This window comes from Nesoenas mayeri, assembly GCF_963082525.1.
Source record: "Nesoenas mayeri genome assembly, chromosome: 1".
Classification (NCBI taxonomy): domain Eukaryota; kingdom Metazoa; phylum Chordata; class Aves; order Columbiformes; family Columbidae; genus Nesoenas; species Nesoenas mayeri.
In genome coordinates this window covers 89,872,933-89,895,178 of record NC_137541.1, presented here as the reverse complement: position 1 = coordinate 89,895,178, position 22,246 = coordinate 89,872,933, and the positions used below count along the sequence as shown (strand labels likewise).

General features: G+C 45.4%; 1 protein-coding gene across 1 annotated transcript in view; it reads right to left on the bottom strand.

Moving 5' to 3' along the window:
* Positions 1-19,737, bottom strand: part of RCSD1 (RCSD domain containing 1) — a 34,608-nt gene extending 14,871 nt beyond the window's left edge. Inside the window, exon 1 of the mRNA XM_080359598.1 lies at positions 19,702-19,737. Coding sequence (XP_080215724.1) covers positions 19,702-19,707 — 6 coding nt within the window. The 5' untranslated portion in view covers positions 19,708-19,737. The remainder of the gene's footprint in view (positions 1-19,701) is intronic.
* Positions 19,738-22,246: the final 2,509 nt, after the last annotated feature.

The following is a 22,246-nucleotide window of genomic DNA, read 5'->3' as shown; positions in this document are numbered from 1 at the left end:
ACTCTTTACAAGGTTATTTTTAACCCAGATCATTTCAGCAATCAAGTTTGCAGCACAGCCTGACACGCGTTTGAGCTGCTGTGACAGGAGAGGATGGGGGGTGGCAGGAGCAGGGGTGAGCACTTCCCTTTACTGCTCCAGCCAAGGGCTGAGGAAACTGTATCTTTATGTGTCACCCCATTCAGAGGGCTGATATGACAGAAAAATCATATTTTTGCATGCCTGCTGGTAAAGGCTTTCCCGGTCTGTGGCACTGGTATTTCACCATGAGATCTGTTGCCTCCCACCTGAGGTGTAGCTGAGGGCAGGCTGTGAACTCAGGGAGCGCCTGCAAACCATCACGGGGAGCACATTACTGGCCGCTGAGCGATTCAGAAGAAGTTTCCATTAAACATCCACAAAAGCCCCACAAACACCATGTCAGAGATCTCCAGGAGCCCCACTTCAAGCAGCAGCAGCTGCACGGGTGGCTGGGGAGCAGGTTTTCCTCACTGGATGGCAGAGGCAAAGCTCTATAAAGCCTGTAGGACCTGCTCAGCTAAGGAAGAGATGGGGAGCACATCTGTGGGGAGGAAACTAAAGTAAAAATAAACCATCATCACACTCTGCCTGTATGCCAGCAAGAAACTCTGGGAAGCAGTGCTGCGGTTTCTTTTGAAATTAAAGCGTCAGCCCTTACCAAGGCAGGGGATTTCAGGAGGGAATGGAGCCACTTGCTGACCCCTTCTTCCCCATCTGGCACAGCCCTGCGAAGGTAAGTGACCTGCTCTCTTTGCAAAACCTTCCCAGATGTGACTCCTGCCCCTCTCATTTTTCAGTAAGGTAGATGCAGGATTTGAGGAGCCAGCCAGTCACAGGCCTTGTCTGCATGGGAAAGCTTATACCGTGTACGCTGGGGTAACTCTCTCAGCTTGCGCGGGGTGCAGCGCAGCCTTAATCTGATAGAGGTGCATAACTGAGCTCATTTGCAATCAGCTTGGCCGAAAAGAACCATTCTCAAACTTCTCAAATACCTGTTCCTGACAAGCAAAGCAACATTTTGGGAATGACAGGTTAAGGTGCAGGGGAAAACGTGTCTCCCTGCAGGGTTTCCCGAGGGCTGGAGGGGAGTCAATGTCTCTTACTCCTGCAGTGAGGTGCTGTAGCCTCTCTCCTGAAAAGACTCCCTTGCAGAGGTAGGGTTTGATGACCTGGAGATGTCCTACTCGCTGGCAGATCAAGCAAGGGAGACATGATGACACTACTAGCTACTACCATACTGCCCCACCAATTTGGGATGACCATTTCCATAGGCAAGATGCTAATCCCTTCTCCTTGCCCTACCTTCTATTCAATTGCTGAGGCCAGCTGGAGGCAAAAGGCTGTTGAATATTCACATGGTACATCATCTAAGGCACGGTTCCTGTGTATCTGCAGAGGACGTGAATTTATGCTTTGAAGAATGCATTATAAATGCATATCATTACCAGCCAAACATACCTGTATGTCAGACCAGTCCTACCTTTTCAAAGGCCACAATAATATTCAATAATGATGGAAAACGTAATAGTAATGTGTCTGCATGCATTGAAATAAAAAAATATTTCCTTCAGTTAAGAGTACCTTTGGTACCTGTTCTAAAGGCACTTGTCCAAAGAGGCCAGTCCACCAGCCTATCGTTTTCTATCCCAGGTTCATTTACTGTTCAAGCAAGATAACTTAAAGAAACCTGGAATGGATCCCTGGGTGTGGGTTTTAGCCTTAAAGCAGTGAATAGCACAGAACAGACAACTTTAGGTTTACCTGGATAAATATGCTACTGGTTTTGTCTGTTCAAAGTCAGTAAATAGGTAACTGTATTTTCATTTTCAGCCTCTTCTTACAGGCACCAGTTATTTTCGCTTTCACATTTTATAAGTGCAGATAAGATTAGTGGGGCAGCTCATAAGGAATTAGTCTTTAAATGAACTTTAAAAAACTCAATAATAGCTTTTAATTAGTATTGGACCCAGTTTACTGATGGAAAAATTTAATACGTGGTTTGTAGCTTTATTCAAAGCCATCTCTCTGCATGTACCATTTAGATGGATCCCAATTTGCACCCTCCTGCCAACACAATCTGAACAGTTTCGTTTATCTGTGTCCATGTAAGTACATCAGTGGCATCAGGATTACACTGAAAGGGGAACATTGTTCAGACTGGGACAGGAGAGGTAAGTTAGCAGGGCAGGTTTAAAACACAAACTCCCCCAAAGGACCAAACTGAAAGGCAAGAGGGTGTGAAAATACCTGAAATCACAGCATAAGGAACTGGGCAGCAAAAACCAGGAGAGGCTGCTACCCATGATCTGAGCCTGCTCCCTCTCATCATGATCTGCGAAAGCATCAGTGCAGGCAGAGTGCAGATTGTCCAGGGAGTGGGGGGCTCACACTCACCTTGGCCCTTTTCTTACATCCCCAGAAGGAAACCTCACAATATTTGTTTCAACTGGGGCCCAGCAACGTGCTGAGCCCCCTGGTCAAGAAGCAACACAGCCCAAGATGTAAGCCCTGAATAAACAAACCTCTTCTTGCTACACTGACCCTTCTCCATCCCAGTGAAGCATCCTTCTTCCCATCTCTCTCTTTACCCTTCTTCACAAATCAGTGTCACTGGAGACCTTCCAGCAATAAGTTTCAGAAGCAATTTACATAGTTTATTTATTCACTTGGCATCTTATCTGGCGATGAAGCTGGTCCTTGTCTATCTGTGGTAAATTTTAAATATTGGCAAAAGCCACAGCTAGAAGTGGCAGCAGCTGTGGCTCTGTGATACCTTAGAGCCAGTCCTATCCATCATTGTGTCAGCATAGCTCCCTGGGATTCACAGACAGGGCCCCTACCTGCATTTCCCACCATTCACTATAGAACAGGAGTGATAATTACTGTGCTGTGCTCCACCAGAGCAAAAGCTACTGTGTGAGCCACTTCTGCACTTTCCTTTGGTGGGGCTAGGCTAGCTCTGTGAACTTTGTGTATCAGAGCTATACCAGTTACTTTTCCAGGTGAGTATAAAACCAGAATACATTGCAGATCTTCTAGATGCATCCTAAATGCTAGAAAATAAGTAGTTTTCTACTTCTTACTGTTGTGTTTTCTTTGATCAACCTTTCCAAGAAGCTAAACACCTCCATTTCATATCCCAGATGAGAATTTTGTGAGCTTTAAGAAAGGCAGCGTGCACAGAGTCCTCATCCTTTTCCTCCAAGCTACCATCAGATGGCTCGGCGAAGAGGAATAACTGGCCTCAGACTGCTCTGGCTCCCCCACTGCCAGGGTCCAGAAGTGAAACACAACAGAAAGCTGAACAAAGAAAGTTAAGATTTGCATTTGGAAAATTCAAAGAGAATTCTGGATATATTCTGATATCAGGACATGCAATCTGGCTGTGAAAGAGTATAATGGGTATTTTGAGGTGTTTAATGATGATCCCAGCACGCTCTGCATGCAAAATCCTTGGTTGTTATTTGCAGGACTGGCATTTTAAAGGTTGTGCAAACAGGTTTCTAGTTTGACTTGCAACAAAATGAATTAGTGGTAAGCCTCTGTCTTTCTCACATGAGAACGTGCACAACTGTGCAGAACCATTGCACTTGAAGCTACAGCTTTTTCTACATTAAGGTCGAGCCTCAGCTAGTGCGGAGTGGCCTCCACATCTGCTCCATGTCACATGCAACAGATTCAATCTGCAATCTTGCAGCTCCAGGGAAAGCAATCTGCAGCCTGTGGGAACGTATTGTGAATGCTGGAGCCTGGGCTCCAGATTTCTGAACACTCTGTGAAAACAATGGGACCTCAGATTAGGCTGGGATCAGTCTGAGCTCCTGGGCCCCAAAGACGGGCTTAAGACTCCTCTGACTCAGGCACACATCTCTTCTGTACGTATCTCTATGTAGCTGCCCATTCTGCTTTCCTTCAGATAAGTGAGTGCTCACTAATTGAGAAATTTTAAAAAATAAATAAAAATTTGAAAAATACTAAACATGGAAGTTTTGCAGGCAGGCAGGAGGAGGTAAGGACTCCTGATTAGACATGCTGCCTTCAAGGCAGCCAGTATTATTAGAGCCCAGTGATCTCGAGCAGCTTTATTCAGTTCTAGTCTTAATGAAAACAGGAGCTCTTACAGCAGCCCTGGAAAAGATTTGACTACAGCTACCGAAATGCATGTCGCAGGAACAGAGATTTCAGGTCTCCTCTCAAACTTTTTGTAATGTTTTCAGTGGAAAGCAAGCTTCTTGCCTGAGTGTAAATCACTGCCAGCCTGTCTCTTTAAAGTCTGTGAATAAGTTAGCCACAAGAACAACTCTGAAAAGTACGACATCCCTCCTCAGAAGTGGTACCTAGGACAACACTTATGTCACCACAGGTGAATGAACATTGGATGAGTGTGTGTCTGAATCCAACTGCAAGGCTACTGCATAGCTATAATGAGTGTGAAAAGAGGAAGGAGCTCTGACTGTAAACACACTGCAGAAGAGTATGAGGAATGTGGACTTCAAGGGAGGGTTGCATTTTTGTTTGTTTTTAGGAAAAAGGGCAGGAAAATCCTACTTTACATAAAATAGGTAAAAATATGTAAAATTTCCCTGTGTTTGGAAAGAGTTTGCTTTAGGGGAACATTTTTCTCCAGACTTGTAGTGATCTGGTCTTGATTTTCTCATTCTGAGAGTTCCCTCATGAACTGCTGCCATCTTGGCAGTCAGGTAACGCCCAAAGGGTAATGTGAGGATATTCCAGTTCAGCAACAATGAGCAGTTTTCATCTAGAAGACAGCAAGCAGCTCCCAAATACAGTGCAGTAATTTCAAAACTGCAGAGACTCATATGACAAATTTAAAGGCTCACAAAAGCAAGATTCGGGAATTGAATGGAGGTGGGAGGTACCATGTAGCCAGAAACTAGTAAAGGGACAGATGCTTTTCAAAGGAAGGGGCACTGCGTTGGACCTGGCCGCAATACTGTGAAGAAATGGTTCATTGTACTCCCCGCCTTGCCCGCTAAAAGTAGAGGGGAAGGTCCTGCTGGTTTTCCTTCTTTTGATGGTTTGAGCTATCCATGCCTATGTGTAAAAGGGCCTAGATAATTAGAACAATGGCTGCAGTGAGGCTTTTCTCAAGAAAGCTTTGCTGCCTCTTTGGATCAGAAGCTTGCTCAGGGTTCTTCTCTGGCACTTCCTTCCAAGTAACCTCACACCTGCCTAGAGCTCCAGCACATCAAGGCAAATGACTATCATGAATAAACCCCAGGGCAAGAGAGACCACTGGTAGCGGCTGGAGTTAAGTGTTGTGGTTCAAGAGCATCGCAAGTGCAGGTGCACAGTGATGCTGTGGCTGCCTCTGTCAGCAGAGCCAGCTGGTGTGGGGAGGGAGGAGACAGCAGCAGAAAGCAGCTACTGCCAGATGTGCAAGCGAGGAGCTGTGTCCTTCGAAGCAGAATTATAGGAAACATCTGTAGGCATCAGGAAATTAGAAGTGGTGCATACATTAACTGCTTTCTGTTGCAGAGAGTGACTACGATTAAAATAATTGTTATTTTGACCTACCCTCTGAGAAATCCCTTGCTTTGCTGTTGATGCCTCTCTCCCAGCAAAGAGGGTGCGATGCTCATTTTATGTTGCATCGTTTTTCATGACAGTGGGAACCAATGCCAACTTTCTTCACATCTTCCAAAAGACATCTCTTCTCATCAGAGTCACTGCATGAAGTCCCGGTTTAACTTGATTAGGTGGGAATGCTGCTGCTGTCCTCACAGCCTCCTGGGCACACAGTGGAGAAAGCAGCCTCCTGTTTGCCTCTGTGTAGTTCATTAGTAATGTGTCCTAACATCAACAGTCCAGTCTGGAAAGGCCCTTATATAGTAAGGGTATGCCAGCCTCCTCGCACTAGTCTTCAGGTTGGATTTATGGCAAGCTGTTCTTTTCTTTGTGCCATGGTATGTAGCTCTCAGGAGTGCCCGACCTGCACTTGCTAAGCACAGCCTGGTGAGATTAGCAAAACCAGCAAATATCACTGTGAAAGGTACAAGTGAGATCTTGAGTGTCCCTTTTAGTAATGACAATATTTGGCAATTGCCTAGTGCCTACATGTTCCCAACGCTGCACAGGCCAGTTCATTACAGCAGCATTACCTCAAACCTGCATGGTTAGGAGCCTCTGCTGAGAGGGCAATGTACAGGTTAGTCCATTTTGATGCATATGCAGCCACTGCTGCATACCCCACAGAATTGGTCTTGAGGGCAGCCAGGATTTTGTCTGTCAGGAGAGCACTCAGACCATCAGGGAGGTGTGTGTGGTCCCCTCTGCCCAGGGAACCTGGAATCCTTTGCTACGTGTTGGCACAGCATTAACAGGCAGGCTGGCAAGTGCTCACCCTAGCCTTGTCCTAAGCACCGGATTAAAAAATCATCCTTTGCTAGACAGACCAAAGAGTCTGGAGGCCACAGCCCCTGAGAACAGAAAGGAGCCCAGGCCATTCACTTCTGAGAAAGTGTCTTCTCGCGTCTGTCAAAGGCTGCCAAGAGAGGTTTGATCAAGTGCCGTCGTTACCAAAAGAGGCAGCGAACTGCAGCACCTGGTCTCTGCCGGGCAGTGTGCCCGTGTCAGGGCAGAACGTATGTAACCTCAGCCCGTCCCCTGTGGAGGCAGGAGCAGCTCTGGGCTCTGCTGTGCACTGTGCTGGATAAGGCACCCGGCTGTTCAGCCATGACTTGCTGCTCAGGGAAGACCATTTAAAACATAAATCAAGTAATTTTTGTGTATGTATAGTGTTTTGGGAGTCCTTGGCTGAGGTGGTTGCAGAAACCTCCAGCCACACATGGGCATCACTGTTTCCTTTTCTGTGAGAAGTGCTTTTTGTGAGATGTCTGATTTTGTTTGCTTGTGTTTTTCCACGCTCAGAGTATTCTCCTGGTGAAAGGAGTGGAGAGGAGAGATGAGGACTGGGGCAGGGGGAATGTACCAGAGAAATGCCTAATTTCTAATGTCAGATTGGTCTGGGCAGCAGACCACCCATGGACAGGTCAGGCAGGATGATCCCAGCCTTGTACAGAAGAAGCAACCCAGGCACTGGTTGAATTTTAATGTCAAGCAGGCAGCTGCCTGGTGAAGTGAAGGAACCAGTTGAGTCAGGCAGTGGTTGCAAGGGTTTTTCCCAGGCTGAAGATGTTGATTACAGTATGTCAGTTCTGCATTTGTCCTGTGGTTGATCTAGGACACAATAACTTGTGCTCATTTGGTTCTGGGCTCACACCCAAGCGAGCATTAGCCCAGCCACAGCTTCATATGAACACACACCCAGACCAGGCATGTGGATTTCACCTTTGTATCCATGAGAAGTAGCCAGCTGGACTTTGTGTTGTATAGAGTACTTTGGGCACACGTTAACTTAGATGACCTGTTTGCCACAAAACTTGTCCTAAACAAGTCCTGACGAAGTCCAGCACCCACAAAGGACGGATTCCCTCCCAAAGAACTATCTTTTTAATGGGATTTTGGCCTGTTTTCTAAAGATTTTTTAAAAATATATAATATCCACCATGATTATAAGGATGTCTTGAAGATGCTTTGCTAGCGAGAGAACAGATTTCACATCTCGGTCACATGCATCCCCTGTTTGTTCAGCTTACCCTTCCTGCCTGCAGCTGCAGGGCTGTGCCCGAACAATTCTCCATGTACAGCAAGCAGAGTCAGACAAGGATTTCCCTAGACCAATAAGTCACCAGCGTAAGAGAAAGGAGAAGCTCAAAAATGTTGAAAGGAGTAACAATAGTGCCAGAAGACAGAATATGCAAGAGGAAAGGCCCAAAAGCTACTGGAACAGCAAGGCGACTCCTATTGCAATGAGAAGATAGGAGGCTGGGATGAGAGGTAGGAAGGTGAAATAAAAGGCTGTAAAGTACCAGTGAGACCTGATGCTACAGGGGAGAGAAGCCATGCCATGTACAGTAAGAAGAGATAGTGGTCATCAAGATCACTAGGTTTTTAAGATACATGACAATGTCTGCTTGCAGACAGTGAAGAAGAAAGGGTAGGAGGGCTAGATGGGGAGGTAAAAGTCTACATTGCCAGCCAAGCCAGTTGCCTACAGACAAGGTGACCAGTTTGGCTGGGAAAGCAGGGGAAACAGATAAGCCTCCAATCAATTTAAGGAGAAACGGCCTCAGCCTTTCCTGTGAAAGGGCTGTGCACATGTAATTGCCTCATTACAAGCCCGACACAGCTGCTTGCAGACAGGCCAGGCAGCCAACATGGAAATAATTTCAGGCAGCAGGAAAAAGCTTGTGGATAAAGCTGATATCTGGCTGGATGCAGTCATACCCAGCCACACAAGGGGAGAAAGAAGGAAAGGCTGTGCCTACACCAGCTGTATGGCAGCCTTCCTCTGGAGCAGCTCCATGCAAGAGGGGTCTTCATCTCACCTGAAACGGTGCAACTTCAAAAACTCATCTGTGCTGGGCTTTAAGGCCCAACATACCACACAGAGTTCTCCCTTTTGAGTCTTCAGGGTGCACTAGTGTCTCCATTCAATAATTACTCTGGCATGATGAGGCCAAGACATACTCTTTTAGAGAAGGCTGAGATATTTCAGATTCTACAGCTTCAAGAAAACAAAAAGAAGAATATGGAAGGTTAAGAAGTTGATGGCTTACTATCTGGCTACTGTAGGTGGTAATGTATTTCAAACCATCTAACTACTACCCAGTGGTATCCCATACACAGCCAACTGGAACTGTGAGCCATCAGTAACCTTAAACACCGAGATACAAAGACGCAACTAGTTTAACAAAGATCTCTGCCATCACTAAGTTTGACTCTACTAGAAGATTAGATCAATGTGTCTCCTCCCTTTATGAAGACCGGGGAACTCCATGTCCTGCTATTTCCTTCAAGTCAATATGTCTGTTTTAGAAATACTGGCTGTATTTATCTGGAACAAACAGATTCAAAAATTACTTTTCATTCTTATTGCCCATTCTAAAGAGCATTTGGCCTTAAAAGAATGATGTTGATATTGCAGCGCTCTTCCCTTGCTCCAAATGAACACTAGTGACACATCTGCTGTCTTCTTCCATCAAGTTTACAATAACTCTAAGTGTTTTTAGGGAAATACCTTGTGCATCTAAAACACGAGTGCTGCCAGATTGGGATGCTGAAAACAAGGTTCCTTACTCTGAAATGCCCAGGCAAATATAGCTGTCAGCTACTCTCTCAAAGAAGGTCACAATGAAGGAGGCTAGTGGGCATTAACCTGGAAGCAGGAGTTCAGTGTCATCTGAGGGCCAATGCACCACTTTCCTAAATAACTGAAGATGCCCACTGTCTTTCAAGCAGCATCACTTTTCATTTCTCCAAACTTAAATCAGATGAACACCTACACAGCTTTCCACCTAGCTCAGGAAGACCTCTGGCTTTTCTGGTGTGTCAGGCAGGATACATAGTCCTGTCTTTAACTTCTTCTTTCCATCTCATGGGAGCCCTCTAGCAACAAATGCTGTCTGAAAACCTGGTTGTTACTAGATCTGAGCTACTGCAGATACTTAAAATATAGAGTTTATATGTGAAAGGTATGTGGGGGAAAGAAAGGAGTTATTTCTCAGAAATAATGCATTGAATAGGCAAGTTGATGAGGTTTTGTTGTTTCAGGAATCCATAGACAGTCTAGACATGCAACTTCAGAGCTGATGGCTGTTGTCTACCTCTAGTAGAGTGATGCTGATGTCTTAATCTACAGCTGACAACAGCTGTTACCAGGATGTTGGTCTGGCTGGACTGGAGCATATAGCTTCCCATATGTCTGTAGTAGCTTGTACAACCAGTATCTGGGATTTGTCTGTGAGATACTTGTACCACTAGCAAATGCTTCCATGGGTTCGGAGGAGCGAGATGGTAGTATGAAAAACAGCAGCGATGGCCACTGTGAGATGTAGCTGCTTGCCTAATGTGCTGTTGCACCAGCAGCTTGTACAGAGCTCCATGCCTGGCTGGGGTTTTCCCCAGGATACTTCTCAGTTTCCCAATGTTTCCCTCTCAGACGTCTGTTTTTCTTAATGGTCTGGGAACTGTACACAGCCTGTCAACTCTCCCCAAATTAATAGGTGCCTCTCTCTGTGTACTTCCAGGCCTTGTTCTCTGGAGGTCTCACAGCTCTAGAAGGATAAGGGGTGAGCTAATGGAGGAACAACCAGCAAAACCTTCCAGGCTTCCCACAGGGAGAAGGGAAGTAATGCAGTCAGGTGCATCCCATCTCATGGGAGCCATCTCCTCGACTACGGCACAGGGGAGAGAGGTGGCCAGGAAGGCTGGGCATGAGAGCGGGGAATAAGATGCATGAACCATGGTTATCACCTGATACAGGCCTCTGAGATGAGCAGCTCTCTGTTGGTTAAAATGTGCCTTGTAGAAAATAATTATTTTAAACCATCTGAATCATATTGTTGCTTTAAGTGACTTGCATAGCACTGTAGCTGCAGACACGATGCGAGGCTGCACTCTCTTCTCACCTACACAGAGATGCTTGGGCAGCTGCTCTGAAGAAAACAGCTGAGCGAATGGACCAGCTCCTGTATTAGAAAACAGCTCAGCCTGATAAGTCACCTTCCAGCTGCTCTTCAGTTTAGCTTCTCTCTTGCTTGCCTCAAGTGGCATGAGGAAAAAAGCCCCATTTTTAGTAGAGGTCTGAAACGAGCTGAACTTCAACAGAAGGAGACTCAGATGCAAGATGGTTCAGCTGGGATGAGGAAGGGACTGCTCTTGGATTGACAGAATGGTTAAAGAGGATGAACTTCGAGCAGGGGCGTGTGCAGCCTGCATTAATTTTCTAATCTGAAGCTATTCAGAAGTTCAAATTAGAAACTGAAGTCACTGGACTGTCAAAGAAGGGATACAGAGAATGTAAGAATCAGGTACAACTCAAAATACTTCCATTAAATTATTTAAGTATACAGTTATACCTCATTTAAACTCAACACTAGAGACAGCCTAGTTGTAGCAGCACAGGGATTGAATTCCTCTTCATTTATCATGCTGGGAACAGAAAATCAGAGGGGTAAATGCGCCCACGTGGAGCTCCCAACTGCTGCAGTTCCCAGGACTCATCAGTTAGGCCTGTGCTATCTTTGAAACACATTGCTTTTAGATTAGGTCTACACTGGATACAGACAGGTCAGAGAAGGAGGTTCATATTTCTCTGAGCCAGGAATTTAGTTGAAAAAGATACACAGATATGAAGTGGAGGAAAGTGATAGTAAGCATGCAGCTAGCGGACAGCTTGAGGTGTGAACACTAAGGTATATCCACAGAGATGTTGTTTAAGCTGGACCCTGGAGGGCTCAGGGGCCCCAGTGGCACCAAGGATTTGGGTCTGTGAAGCTGCTTTCTTGGCAGCTGCCCGCTCTTCGGCTCTGTCTGGAGTCTCCAGTTTGTGAGGCGCCTGCAAAGCAGGCCCTACACTGGGCAAACAAATCCAGGTAGCTGCCATCTGCAGTTATGCTTGAAAACTCCTGTCTGAATTTTCAGCCCAGTCTGGGTCAGCTCTCATGATGCATTAGGAACTGAGTGATTTCCACGGGTAAATGACTCTACTATACACCCTAAGGAAGACGCCTACAAGTAATTCTCGAGCTGCAGCTTAGCCTCTAACATGGATTTTTTTCTATGATCTGAGAACGATAATTATCTCTGTTTCAGAGTGAACCTGCTTACAAAATTCTCCCAAAAATGCTGTAAAGGAGAAATGCAATGTTTGCAAGAGCTCTGAAATACCCTACCTACTTCAGTGCTTTATTTCTTTTTCCTGATGGCCGATTGAAACTCTCACATGTTCCTTCTGTGGCAAGAATGGGGACTAAGTTCCTTCAACCTCAGGCACAGTTTCTCCAGGTTAAAGTTGGGCCACCGGAACCAGGTGTGCAGGAAGTGCAGGCTCAGTGCCTACAAGCCACTTGCTCAGCATGTAAATCAACACTACGAAGCTCTGGCCAGAATGTCACTGAATTCATGGACCTTAAAATGAAAGGTGTTGAAAAGAAAAATTATATTCAACTTACAAGAGAATGATCCAGCAATTTTTGAGTTGTAGAGCAGAGGCAGAAGAAATAAAGTATGACAGTTTCTTTACTTGATAGCTTTTCTTTCCCATAGGTTACAAAAAGAAAGCCTTCCAGCTTTTGCCTTTGAGAATATACAGACTAAACTGATGCCTGCTACAAAGGCTCGAAGAGTTGCTGTAGATGATGCAGGCTTCAGTGTGCTGGATCAGAGTGTGAAGCTGCAGTGGGGGATGGATCCTGTGAGACTGGACCTTGAGCATCACCCTCCTGAGCAAAGCCCTGCAGGGCCTGGTAATGGAGCGTGTCACTGGTGGGTCACGTACACCAGTTGCTTGAGGCTAGAACTGGAACAGTGTGAGATGCCAGTGCCAAGGGCAGGAGGTTGTGGTGGGAAGGCAGAGTAAAGGAAGGTGAGTCCCGTGCTCAGTGCATACAAAGAAGCAGGAGGAGAGGGGCTGAGAAGAAACCCCTGGGTGGCTGTGGGCAAAGGCTTCTTGAGCAGTATAGAGCAAGACTTGATATTACATGAGATTAGAACTCCTGATAGGACTGGAAAATACAACTTTGCATTGAGCTGGGAGATGAAAGAGAAGGTGCTATGACTGTTTCCTTTCTGTATGGGTGACCTGTCTGACTTGATATCTTTATGTCTCCTGCCAACTCATGCTCCAGCATACTTCAGCAATCCACCCCTTTTCTTCCACTCTCCTCTTTACAGGCATCTGCTGTCTAGGGGACCAGTAGGCATCCCTTCATTTGTTTGCATGGACAGCCCCTCTGCCTCTAATAGGGAATTGATACCTGAAAAATTGGAATGAAAACACTGGATTTTCATGAGGACACAGGGCTGACAAATCTGAGCACTTTGTAAAGACTAAGTGGGCAGCCAAATTACACTATGCACTTTTCAAAAGTTAAACACATGCTCACTGCAGGGCCCAAGGGGTGAAATTCCTAGGAAACCTGGCACACAAGCTGAACTCTGTGTATATGAAAACAGGACCCATTTCATCTGAACTTATATCAGGGAAACATGGGACTCAGCAGAAAGGTATTTCAAGACTATTGACTTGAATAACCCATGACTGCTGTTGCAGTACACAGTTAAAGGATAAAGAAACCCATTCTTAAAACAGGAAGAAACAATACAAACAAAATTGCTTTTGTGTTTCACACAGGGAGTAAAAAGAAGAGTTCCCACACTCTTGCAGATATGATGCCAATTTATTTTGACCTAAGTTTCCCATACGCAGAAGTTTGCAGGGCTTGAACAACGTGGTATAGTAGGAAGGAATCATCAATGCTTTTGAGGCCTGATGCTGAATAGCCACTAGCTTCTGCTAGCAGCCCCATACGTGGAAGGGCTTCAGAAACAGTATGGTCCTGTCCCTCTGGTGGCCCTCTCAACACTATTACTTGAATGCAATAGAAGATCACTCCTGACATTATCTTTCTAATGCTCTGTCCAGTCTATTTTTGAATCTCTCATGGGAAAGAGGTTTCCACTACATTCGGTTTCCACTAGGCTATTCCAAGTAATGCCACACCTCACTGCTAGAAGTCTTTCCTGCTATCCAGTGAAATATAAATTTTCCTTTTAATTGGATCCCATTATTCCTAGGTGTACTGCTTTTCTGATGTACTAACTAATTCTGTTTCCTTTCTGTTCAAAGTTTTAGGCTACTGTCCCCTGCCTCACTGAAAAGCCACGCTGACTTGTTTAACTCCATTCTTCTGATCAGCTCTCCCTCTCCTTTGTATTTTTGTGTCTTTCTCTGAACAAGTAATTGGTCTGCATCCTTTGGATACTGAGGCTTTCCAAACTGCATGTGTTAATTCTCTGCACTTGAAAAACCATGATCTATGTGACCTGTAAATTTCTTGCCTTAAGAAGCAGCATGTAGCTTGGTTCAGTGATAGAGCATACGGGAAAAGGACCATATTTTGTGAAGTACTTCAAGATGCTCAGAAAAGCACCACTGCATGCCATATCTACTTGTACAAAAGCACAATCTGAGCTGTGGTCCAATCATGCTGAGAGCATGCATTTGAGAAGCCTGAGACGAACAGTGGCTTTGTTGAAGCTGGCAGTAGTAAATCAGGATCCTTTGCAGATTAGCCACTAGTCATCCACACTGACCAAAATGCTGTGTCAGAAAGGGTAAAAAGGTTTGTTTGTGTAAGGACACTTGTACATAAAAACTAGCTTACCACCTTGCTGTCTGTTGTGTGGGTCTTGAGCTCTTTTAAAATTTGATGCTGAAGATCGAAAGAAAAAGGGCCAATCTGACAAGTGAGGTCTGGGTCTTTGCTTTAACAACTGATGTGCTCATTTGGCCTAATTTCGTTTTAATATAAGAATATAAGTGAATATATGAATATAAGCGAAAACTTCATTGGGCACTAATGGGGCAGATAAGCCTCATCTTTGTCAGTACATTACCAGGACTCATATAGTGATGATAAAATATCATAAAGATATGCCTCAGGCTTGATGTTAATGTAAAAACATTTCTGGCATAAGACTCATAGCTAGATACATTGTGGCTTGGATGAAGTGAGACTTAAATCCAAGCCTACACAGGCTCCACAAGAAAGAAGTGCCCTGTGCCTCTGACAATAACTAGGTGTGAAGCAACTGTGCAGTGAATGCGTAATACTAACTTCTCCTTGCACAACAGATCTCCTGTCTCTAGACCAAATTCATCCTTATGCATGCTGTGTTGCAAACTGCTAAAGGCATATAGTTGTCTGTAAGTCACCAAGACAAGCTGTGTCCCCGTGGTATTGTAGCAAGGTAGCAAGAAGGCTTCACCAGTAAAACAGACAGGTCGTCCAAACAGGTTCTCTTGCTGCTGGGTACAGCTGCCATCTCAGATCCTAAATGCAGGCTGTAGAGTTGGTGTTTTAGGAAAAGGAGCATCCACCTCTCCACAACTGTTAACTAGCCACGTGGAAACAGAAAGGAAAACCATCCCTAGTTTGTATGGGCTTGGTCATTTCCATGACGAACACCAGTATTTTCCTGGCAGCACCTATCACTAAAGCAATGCTGATGTTTTCCCTTGTTCTTCAGATAAGCAGATCCTGCGAATGTATAAGATAGTATGAGAGGGTATGCATAATATGCTGCTCAACAGTAACATGGCCTGCCAGTTAGACTGTGGAGTACAGGAAAGGAGGCTTTTCTAAAATGCTATCACTATGACCTGGGATACTCAATGAAAGGTGAGAAGGAGATGGGGTTCAGAAGAATCGTTCCTTTCCAGTGACACAAATGCAAATGCAAACCATTTACTCTGGGGTCTCTGCTATGTACAAGAAAGGGTCACAGCACAGCCCATGGTGTTTGGTTTTGTTCCCTTCCGTCCTTCAAGAGGGAGGACTCATCCAGTCACTGGGATGTGGAAGTCTGGCAAACCTGATCCTTTCCAGGATCCTCTACTGCAAACATGCTGTTTACTGTCAGGCAGGTCCTAAATCTACCCAGACATGAGAAGTAAAATGGGGTCATATGGTACCTCTCCTAGCATATTTAAATACTCTTCCCTTTGTCTACACAGACACTCTGTGCAAATGTGTCATTTTTATGATTCTGGGAGAAAACACCAAAACCAAGTATATTTGAGGTTAAAATGTTCTGTTAAGCAAAAAGAAAAAAGAGTGGAAAAGGAATGTTCTAACTTTTGGAACGAAAGCCAAGCAGCAGAGCTTCCTGAGATAGGGAAATTGTTTCCTGGCAGAGCTAACCATGGCGTAATGCTTGTACTTAGTCTTGGCTCCACAGCCGCAAGGGTGGGCAGGGACCTCGCTCAGCCTGGCTCACCTCTGCATGGCTTACTGTCCTGCTGCTATGAGGACAATAAAGGTTACCAACGTCAGCCCTCTTGGCTACACTCTACCAAGTACCCTTTCCTTTATCCCCACCACTTGAGTCCTCTTGGGTGACAGGTCACACATATTCTTAGTGCACTTTTCCTAGGGACAGTATGAAAGCAAGCTGCCCTGTAGTTTGGGCAGAGGTATCGTCCCCTGTGGGTCCTGGAAGGACACAGCGGTTGGGATGCTAGACCTGGAAATGTACTCAGTTGTGATGTCTGGCTGACCACAGCACAAAGCAAGCAGTGGCTTCTCAGCTTGCCTCTTGAGGGAGGGGACGTGTTTGAACCCCAAGAGGTTTTTGCAGTCTCTCAGTGAGATGGGGAACAGAGGACTCAGGAATTTTCTCCACACTGCTCCGCTGCTCGCTGAAGGAGGGAGGACCCAGGACCTCTTTGTGGCATCCTCACCTGACACAGAAGGGAGCTTTACTGAAAAGAGCAGGGGCCCCATCACTCCCCAAATGTCCCAGATGAGGACATTGTGGTGTAGGGAGAGCACAGAGCCTGGGGCTGGAGCCATGTCCAGTAGGTTGCCCAGAAGAGAAGTGGCAAAGTGAGCAGAGAACTGCTCTCAGCCTCAAAAAGCTTTCCCTCTCCTGAGCCAGTGTAGCAACAGGCAAAATGAAGGTCTAGCAGGAGCTAGTTGCAGAAAAGACGTGGGACTGGAGATGTCACAGAAATAAAGTAAATCCATTGGTAGGCACAAAGAAGAGAGGAGCCTTCACAAAATAAACCTGGTTGCTGCACCTTCTAAGCTTAGGGAACCCATCACACATGGGGGGCCACCAAAGAGAAACTCAGTATTGGATTGCTTCCCCTTGCTGTGCAAGCAAAGTTCAAATGTCCCCACGCTCCCAAGCTCCTGCAGAGAGGCTGGGAAGAGGAATGCCATGGCTGCTGTTGAAAAAGGGATGCAAAAAGCCACAGGCACTTTCTGTGGATGCCTTAACTCGCAACATCTTCAGCAAGGTTTGGTACAGCTATGAGAATTAGACAGCTTGAACCAACTCCGAAGGTGTAAACTAACAAACTAACACAATAATTTCTGATCCTTTCTATACCATGAGTGCAATGAAGGTTTAGTGGCTGCTTTTTCACAAGTGGCTGAGCTTTCACCAGTGCCAGCTTTACAGATTTTTGGTATGAACTCTTCATGTTAACAGTCTGTGATTCAAGCTTCATGATTTCAAGTTCCTTCCATTGGATGTAACACTGGAAAGAATACATTCTCAGATCTATCCTGCATCAAGAAGTGGGTCTTCACACCACAAAAAAAAAAATCAGCCTGAAGATTAGCAGATTCACAAAATTACATGCACTGCAAGAACGGCGTTTTGCTGCTTTTTTCTCCTTCTTTGGGATATTAAATGGTTATAGTTACTGCTTTCAATGTGGCACACTTCTGGCAGCAGAATGGCTAAGAATGTAGGTACCAGCCCCTAAGGAGCAGCAAAACCACAAAACCACTCTAAGAAAGCGATCCCAACTATCTTGCTTCTGTGAGTTTTTCAAAAATAGGGACTTCCTGCCAGAGACGTGATGGAAATCAGCTGGCTAGGTCAGCCCTCTGCCCTTTTTTCCCTAATGCTGGTAATCCTCATGTGTCCCAGTAAAGCAAAGAGTTTGCCAGTTATGCCAGCAGGAAAGGACAGAGCAGCCCTGCCTGCCACAGATGAAGCAATTGGGGAAATGACAAAACTTCTTGTTCCTGTTGCACAGGACCATTAAATCTGTTTTTTAAAGCAAAAGGCTGTAGTGAGTTTCTGGGTCCTGCTCATGCTGCATGTTAAAAGCTCTCACGAAGAAACAGAGCAGAGAATTGGCAGGTGGGAACCCAAGTCTTTGCTCTTAGCTCTGTTTTGTTTTACTATCTTCTTACCTTTGGGATATTAACCACTGTTTTGGAGGTGGTTTGTCTTGGGAGTTGAGCTGTTTTAAAACTAAGAATAGATGCAGCAATCTACAGATGATCAGAAAACAAAGTAAAGTGGGGAAAGAGTGGGAAACAGAGGTAAAGGAACTGAATCAAGAGCCTGAAAGTTTTAAGTTAAATACTTTAGATAAGCTTCCTGACTGTCAGACCTGCCCTGTCACACGTGTCTCCCAGAGGAAATGGCAGGTCTGTCCCTTTCTACTCTGAAACACCGCTGCAGCAGACAACAGAAAATACTCCAGGGGTGCAGTTCTCTTGTGTGTGGAGAGAGGGTGGGGGAGAGTGTTGTCAACATGACAAAATATCTGCTCCAGCCCTCATTTAGCCTTTGCTCCATATGTGGCCTTCTGTGCACAGCAGTTAAATTAAAAGCTCAACTCCCCTTTCCCTCCCAGACATCACAGGATACTATATGGTGAAAAAGAATAAAACAAACATTAACAGTTACTGGTCCAGGCTCTGTCAAACCTAAAAACCTTTATAAAGCTATATATCTGTCATGCTGCATGGAGTCTGTGCTGAGTTGGTCTGATCTCTGCTTGGTCCTTCTCCACACCAAAATCTGTTTAGATAGTCTGTTGAGGACATTTCTTGACATGAATGTGCCTGATCTTTACCCTCGCCTGGAGGGCAGGTCAGCACAGATAACAAGGACTGCGATGTTAGCACCTGGGCGTTATCAGAACTGCCCAGCTGAGCTGTGTGCTGGAAATCTTCAAAGAAAAATTGTAGTGGTGCCTCAAGCACATGGTTCCCTGCCTTTGTTGCATGTCCCCTGCTGTTGGGGCTGCACTGATGCAGAAAAAGGCTTCTCTGGGAAGATAATATAAAGCGTTTAGTAAGATCTGTGTTTAGCTGAGAGATATACCAAAAGTGTTCTTTCGTCATTTGAGGTTTTGTTAATGTTGTAATCACCTTTCTATCTCTTGTGCCCCTCCTAAAAATAAATACTTTTTTTTTTAACTCTGCCACTTAAAAAACTGTCTGAAAAGCTGGTGAATCCGGTCTGACATGAGGAAAGCAAGCACCATCACTCCTATTTCAAATGAATGGGCAAAGACGCAAGGAGAGGTGAACTGCCTTGCCCAAGAGGGTGCTGAACAGGAGCCGGCTTTGAATTAAATAGTAGGGAAGTCTAACTCCTACTTCTACACCCCTGCCCAACAGCCTTGTGCCCACCCAGAGATAAGAGGTCTGGCTCTCCTGAAGCATGGGAGACGCAGCATGGGGAAAAGGGCAGAGGAAACCCTCCGGGGGTGTGCTACTCATTTAGCTCGCCAAAGCAAGAGTTCTTGGGTCCTCTTTATCGACTCAAAACGCTCTATCGATAATGAAAGTGAGACTGCTCAGTCCACGTGGAACGGGGGGGGACACATCGCTTTGGGTCCAAATCACAGCTGCTGCTGCTTGGGTTGGGTCGGGATCAGCCCCCAGGAAGCCTACTAATCCTGTATGGCTTGTTCATTTTCCTTATGTCCCCATTTTTACTGAATTCTTCAAACCTCCTTTCAAAATGATGCCTTTAAAAATTTAACTATATTTCTCACCTCAGAGACAAAAAAAGTAAGCAGCAGTCTTTCCTTGTTCCCCTTTCACAGATGTAATTTCTCCCCATACCATCCCCCTGTTTTCCAAATCTGGACTAAACCTCACGAAACATTCTGAGGTGTATGGCCCAGGCAGGGGTGGGAGGGAGAGACATTTATCTGAACCACTGCTAAAAGATATTTTGAGCTGCCTTTAGTGAGAAATCCCTTTGCAAGGTGGAGCTAATGCAGATCGAGGAGCCAGTCACAAGCTAGTGGAAATAAAAGTTTTTCTTTACCTCCATGTCCCGCAAGAGAGAGGTGTCCTCGGGGCAATCTTTCTTCCCCACCCCTTTCCCTCTTATCTGTGGGAAAACTTCAGCCGAGCCAGGGCAAAATCGCGCCGCCGTGGAGGGTATGTAACATCCAAGCTCCTGCTTGAAAACTGACAGAGCACAGCGAGTGGCCCTGCACGACGAACAAGGAAGAAGGGCGGGTGGGTGAGAGGAAGGGAGGGAGGCGAGAGGAGGGGGAGGCAAGGCAATCGGGGTTTATATTTAGACACAAATCTAAACAGATACTCTCCTTCCCGAAGTGCCGGGCTCATGAGACAACAAGCAGCAAACTCTGGTGCTGTGCCCAAACTTGGGGACACCACGTGCATTTTCCCCCTTCCTTTCTTTCTCCTCCCTGTGTTTTCTGTCACCTTACCGTATTTTTTTTTTTTTCCTCCCCTGTCCCATTTTTCTTGTATTTCTCTCCCTTGCTTGCAGTTGCTCCCCTGGTATCTCTGCCTGGATCTTTCCCTTGTCCATGCTTCCCTCACCAAGGTCTCTTCCAAGCTGTTTATTTCTGAGGAGAATCTTTTGCCTCTAACTGCACCTTCCCTTCTCTCTTCCTTCGCACTTTAGGTAATTTCAGTCAGCAGTGGACTGCCTTTAGGATAGTTACAGAGGCAGAAGAGGAGCAGAGAACAGGTGATCATTGCAATTGAGCAGAGTTTAAGGCTTCAGGATGCTGGTGCATGGCTGAGACTCTCAGGGTTGCCATAATATCAGCAGCACTGTTGTGCTGCTGGGTGATCCCCCGGAAGAGATCAGGGGTCCAGTGTGAAGGGACCTGCACAAATGTGGGCACAAGCAGGGGGACCACATGCAAGGTGTCACTGGCTAGCTGTAGGGCAGAACTAGCTCATTCCACCCTGAACTTGTGTCTCACATTGCCAGGTCAGAAGGTGCAGGATGTATTTCTCTCCCTTCACAGGGAAGAATAGGCTGTACACTGGAAATGAGAAGCTTCCGTGGTGGTAGAAAAATTCAGATGGGAAAAAAATAAGCTTCGGGAATGTTTTGCTGCGGTTTCCCTTTCCCTTCTGATCGCAGTGTTGTAAACTAGACATCTCATTCCTGTTTTAGCAACTGTTTGCATATGCTGCTTCTCAAGAATTTCAGTCCCCACCTCTTGAGAGCAGGGTGGTGCAGAGGAATTTGGAAATGCTCCCTTTGTCTTCTGCTGGCTCCCCTGCCTTGCATGCAGCTGCAAAGTGACACAATGTCATGTTGTCATCATTTTGGGATGATACTGTAGGGGAAGAAGAGGGTTAACCATCTTTTCTGAAAGGGACACATACTTTTCGTCTGCAGCATTTCACAAGTCCCTGCTCTCTATGGAGGAAAACACTCCAGAATGGATTTAACTGTGACCATCATGATATCCCAGATTATTGTCACCACTAAATTGTCTCAACACAGTTGTTCTTACAGCATAGATAACTGTTGCTGTACTGCATGTTATAGGACTCCTGTGGAATTAGCAGATTTAAATCAGGTACTCATTATCTCCCAAATTCAATATACAGTGGTTGCTCAGCCCGCAGCCAAAAAAATGATAGACTGAGTTGTTGCAATCTGGAAACTGGGCAAGAGGACTAATTAATATTCTATTTTGCTGAAACACTGGATTAGTTGAAACTCCTCTGCTGTAAGCAACCAGAAGATGCTGTAACTACAGAAAATAGTTTAAAAATCTAAAATAAACAGGAAATTCCTTCTTGATTGGAAATCCTATTGATTTCTTAAAGTCCTGACAATGGCATGCTAGGAGAGGGGACAGGAACTGAAATGAGGAGCAGGGCGAGGTGGGGAGGGCAGCTTTGCCTGCTGTCGGGACAGAAGGAGGGTTTCATGCTCAGGGATTTCACTGTGGGCACTGATCACCAAGTGTCATTTCCAAGGTATCTGCCATGTAATGGATGACCAAAATCACACATTTCCAATGGTTGTTTCATGCCGTGCAGGGTCTATTTCAGCATTTTCTTTCTGCTTTCAGGAGTTGTCCTCTGTGGAGGAAACTGTTTGCTTAGGTCTACAAAAAAGGAAACTGGTAGGTAGAGGTAATATAACTTTACCCGCACTAATAAAGCAAAGGTAGTTGCAGCTGCCCCACCACAATTCTTCACTGTATTTATTTCTGCTCTGAATATCTTGCCACAAGACAAATCTTTTCTGCCACAGGATTCCCAAATGCCGTTGCTCTGAACATGGTACACAGTATTCAGTTTATTAATGCTAAATCTCTCTTCCTGAAGGAGCAAGGAGAGAACACACAGAAACGTGGTATATGCTTTTTTCCCCAGCCAGGAAGACATGAGGTGTGGATTTGCTCTAGACTTTCTTGTTTCTGGAGTGAAAAACACTAAAAAATCTGAAACAAACAACTGACTTGCTTTAACTGCAAGAACCTTGTGACAAACATTATTAAGGGAGGTTATACTGAGGAACTGGGTGTTTTACATGATGTGTACATGCAGGTATGAGTGTGAGATATTTTAGAATATGACTCTCT